A 3446-nucleotide genomic window follows, 5' to 3' on the forward strand; every position below is an offset into this window, starting at 1 on the left:
TGGTAGACATGGCAAACATTTTACTAACAGAGATTTGTTTTTATTTTGAGATATTATTTTAAAATATGGTCTATAAATTAGCCATGGAAGAATGTCGTCATTTTCGTCATCAATATTAATCTTAAAAATTAATATAATAGAATAAAATAAAATACCAATTTCATTGCAATTAAAAATGGCAAATTCCTCGAGATGGATTGTAATATCAGAATTTGCTTGTTATTGATAACTCGGACATAATATTTAATTAATATTTATATATTCATTTTATATATAAGTTTTAATATTTTACATATATATATAATTTTTTAATATATATTAATATTAAGTTATTTGCTCATATGAAATAAAATAAATTTTACATTCAATTTTTATTCATAATATAAAAAAGCGTTAAATAGAAGTATATCAAAATGTATCTTAAAAAGTATCTAAACAGATACCTCTAAAATAATATCTAGATACATACAGATACTTTAATAAAAAATCTATCCAGATACAGATACCACATTTTTATATCTAGTATCTAGATACTTTAACAGCTCTGCATATTACATTAAAAAATTTTCATGTCCACATTCAAACACGACGTTTTTTCAAAACGTTTTCCGAGGCACTTTTCGCAATTTTTTTTACTTCTAAACAAGCAACAATTTATATTAAACAGCTGATTTTTTATGCAAATGAATCTTATAACAAGATATTTTATTTTGAGACATTATAAAAAAAAATGAAAAGTAAGTATAATCTATAAAGAAAAGATCTGTACTAAATTAATCCCAATTCTTTTACTATCTTGGACTATCCAGGAATGTTTTCTATTACATACTTAATAAAATTGAAAATAAAATGTGCATTGAATGCACATTTGGTATAGCTACTGCTAAATTTGCCATTCTTTCTAAAGCTATAGCGTGCTCAGTTAAAAATGCTGATAAAATAATTTGCGCAATTATTCTATTACATAATATTATTATTGATTATGATAAAATTGAATACACACCTAATACTATACCTATTCCTGAAAATTTGGGGCCCAGTAGAACTTTAAATGCATCAAGTATTAATTCAAGAGCAATGAGAGATTTATTTTATTAAAGACTATTTTAATTCTTAAATTTATGTATAACTTAACATTTTATATCATTATATATTAAATAAATATATCTATTTGGTATGTGTATAAAAATCTTTATTTTAACTTGAGCTTATATATAAAACTATTTAATTTCATCAACATTTTGTATTAATAAGCATCATATTCTATCTGGATCATTGTCAATTTCCAACATTTTATCAAAATATTTTTTCATAGGATCTTTTTTTACCCTAATCCTTTTTACAGGTCTTGGCCTAATGGGTTATGATGTATGCTTGTAAACAAAAGATCCCAGGTTCAATCCTGGGAAGGAACATAAATATTTTCAGGTTTTTCTTCGATGACTGATGTGTAAAGACATATGGTAAGATAAATTTAGGAGCTTAGAGATGACACCCCGGTCACCAACAAGCCTGGACAGTTGGGTGCTAAGGATACTTGTCCAATAAACAAAAATGAAGGAAACAAACAAAAATAGGAGTAGGAAAGTTAGGGCGTTCCCCCCAAGCGATGCTCAAGCTGTAGACCTCCTTCCTGTGAAAAGTAAAATAAAGGTCAAAGCAAAGAAAACAAGGTTAGCAAGTTTGATTATTGGGACACTTAAAGATAAGACGAGAGAATTGGCATCAATGTTGAACAAGAAAAAAGTTGATATAGGTGCATACAGGAGAGGAAATGTAAAGGTCAGAAGACTTTAATGATTGGAGATTGGATTAAATTGTACTATATTGGAATTGTTAGCAATAGGAAGGATGGCATTATCCTCGGTCATGATCTAACCACCTCAGTGATAGAAGTTAATAGGATCTCTGATAGACTAATGAAGATAAAACTCTGCATTGGTCAATCAATACTAAACATCCTTTCAGTATATGCTCCTCAAACGGGTTGCAAAGAAGAGGAGAAAGATGACTTTAGAGATATCCTTGATGAAGCTGTAATGGAAATCCCTAAGGATGACCTAGTCATAATAGGTGGTGACTTAAATACTCATATGAGAAAAGCAAGAGATAGCTACAAAAGGCATCATGGTGGTTTTGGATATGGAGAAAGAAATGATGAAGGAGAGCATGTACTGAAATTTTCGCAAGCCTTCTACCTTGCCTTAACCAACACTTACTATAGAAAAAAAGACAGTCATTTAATAACATATGAAAGTGGTACAAGGAAAATCCAGATAGATTACATGCTTATCTCTCGCAGAAGATTAAAAGATGTAATAGACTGCAAAGTCATCCCAGGAGAAGATATTGCCGCACAACAAAAGTTATTAGTCATGTATTTACACCTCACAAATAAATCCACTCACAAAAAGATAAAATTGAAACCAGGCATCAAAAAAGGTAAATTAAAAACAATGACAGATGCCCTTGCAATCAATGCAAACATTGAAACAATAGATTCCTCACAAGTCAGTGAAAAAATGTGGACAGATCTTTCATCCCGATTAATAGACACTGCCAAATCGACATTAGGCTTGACAAGGGGAGGTAACAAATCATACAAAGAACTATGGTGGTGGAATGAAGAGGTACAAACCACTATACAGGAGAAAAAAGCCCTTTAAAAAATAGGTACAAATTCAAAAAACACAGATGACAGGACAAAATACAAAAAATCCAAAAGAATATAGCTACAGAGGCGGTGGCTAGGGCCAAAGGAATGGCATACGATGACATGTACGAAGAACTACATACAAAAGAGGGGCAAAATAAAGTATACAGATTAGCCATACAGCGAGAAAAGAATTCTAGAGATATAAATGGAGCTCCGAAAGTAATCAAAAATAAAGATGGGAAATTGATAAAAAGAAAAAGAAACAATGAATAGATGGAAAAAATATTTTCAGGAGCTTCTCAACTTTAATCCCCACATACTACAGCTAGTTGAACACTCCCCATGTCACCTTGTACAACCAATAACAGAACAAGAAATAATCACATGCATCAAGCATATGAAAAACAACAAAGCTAGAGGTCTAGATGATATCCAATAGAAAGCCTTAAAGCACTAGGAGATGATGTATTACATCTCCTCACTAATCTATACAATAAAACTGGGAAAATGAAGAGATTCCTCAAAAATGGAGGCTGAGCTATTTAATTCCAATCTTCAAAAATAAAGGGGATCCAACTCGAAATTACAGGGGCATAAAACTAATGTCACACTGTCTTAAACTCTAAGAAAAAATAATAGAAAAAGTCTAGAGACATAATCGAAATAGGAGAGACTCAATTTGGCTTTATGCCTGGAAGATCAACAACTGATGCAATCTACGCAATTAGACAAATAAGTGAAAAATGGAGGGAAAAGAACAAAAAGCTACACATGGTCTTTCTCGATCTAA

The 3446-nt window shown here is 30.8% G+C and overlaps 1 protein-coding gene across 1 annotated transcript; it reads left to right on the forward strand.

The window, feature by feature from the left end:
* Positions 1-1796: 1796 nt before the first annotated feature.
* LOC135927620 (uncharacterized) lies at positions 1797-3095 on the forward strand. The gene is made up of 4 exons (XM_065463731.1): positions 1797-2171; positions 2415-2630; positions 2702-2875; positions 2949-3095. The coding sequence occupies exons 1-4, from the start codon at positions 1797-1799 to the stop codon at positions 3093-3095; spliced, it is 912 nt and encodes a 303-aa protein (XP_065319803.1).
* The last annotated feature ends 351 nt before the right edge of the window (positions 3096-3446 follow it).

Source organism: Gordionus sp. m RMFG-2023, chromosome 1, assembly GCF_954871325.1.
Source record: "Gordionus sp. m RMFG-2023 chromosome 1, tfGorSpeb1-WG-v2, whole genome shotgun sequence".
Classification (NCBI taxonomy): Eukaryota; Metazoa; Nematomorpha; class Gordioida; order Chordodea; family Parachordodidae; genus Gordionus; species Gordionus sp. m RMFG-2023.

Excerpts from the sequence above, each read along its gene's own strand:
- LOC135927620 (XM_065463731.1), top strand. The coding sequence starts at position 1,797 with ATGATTGGAGATTGGATTAAATTGTACTATATTGGAATTGTTAGCAAT. Across the intron at positions 2,631-2,701 it reads TATGGTGGTGGAATGAAGAG|GACAAAATACAAAAAATCCA; the intron begins GTACAAACCACT and ends CACAGATGACAG. Across the intron at positions 2,876-2,948 it reads ATATAAATGGAGCTCCGAAA|GAGCTTCTCAACTTTAATCC; the intron begins GTAATCAAAAAT and ends AAATATTTTCAG.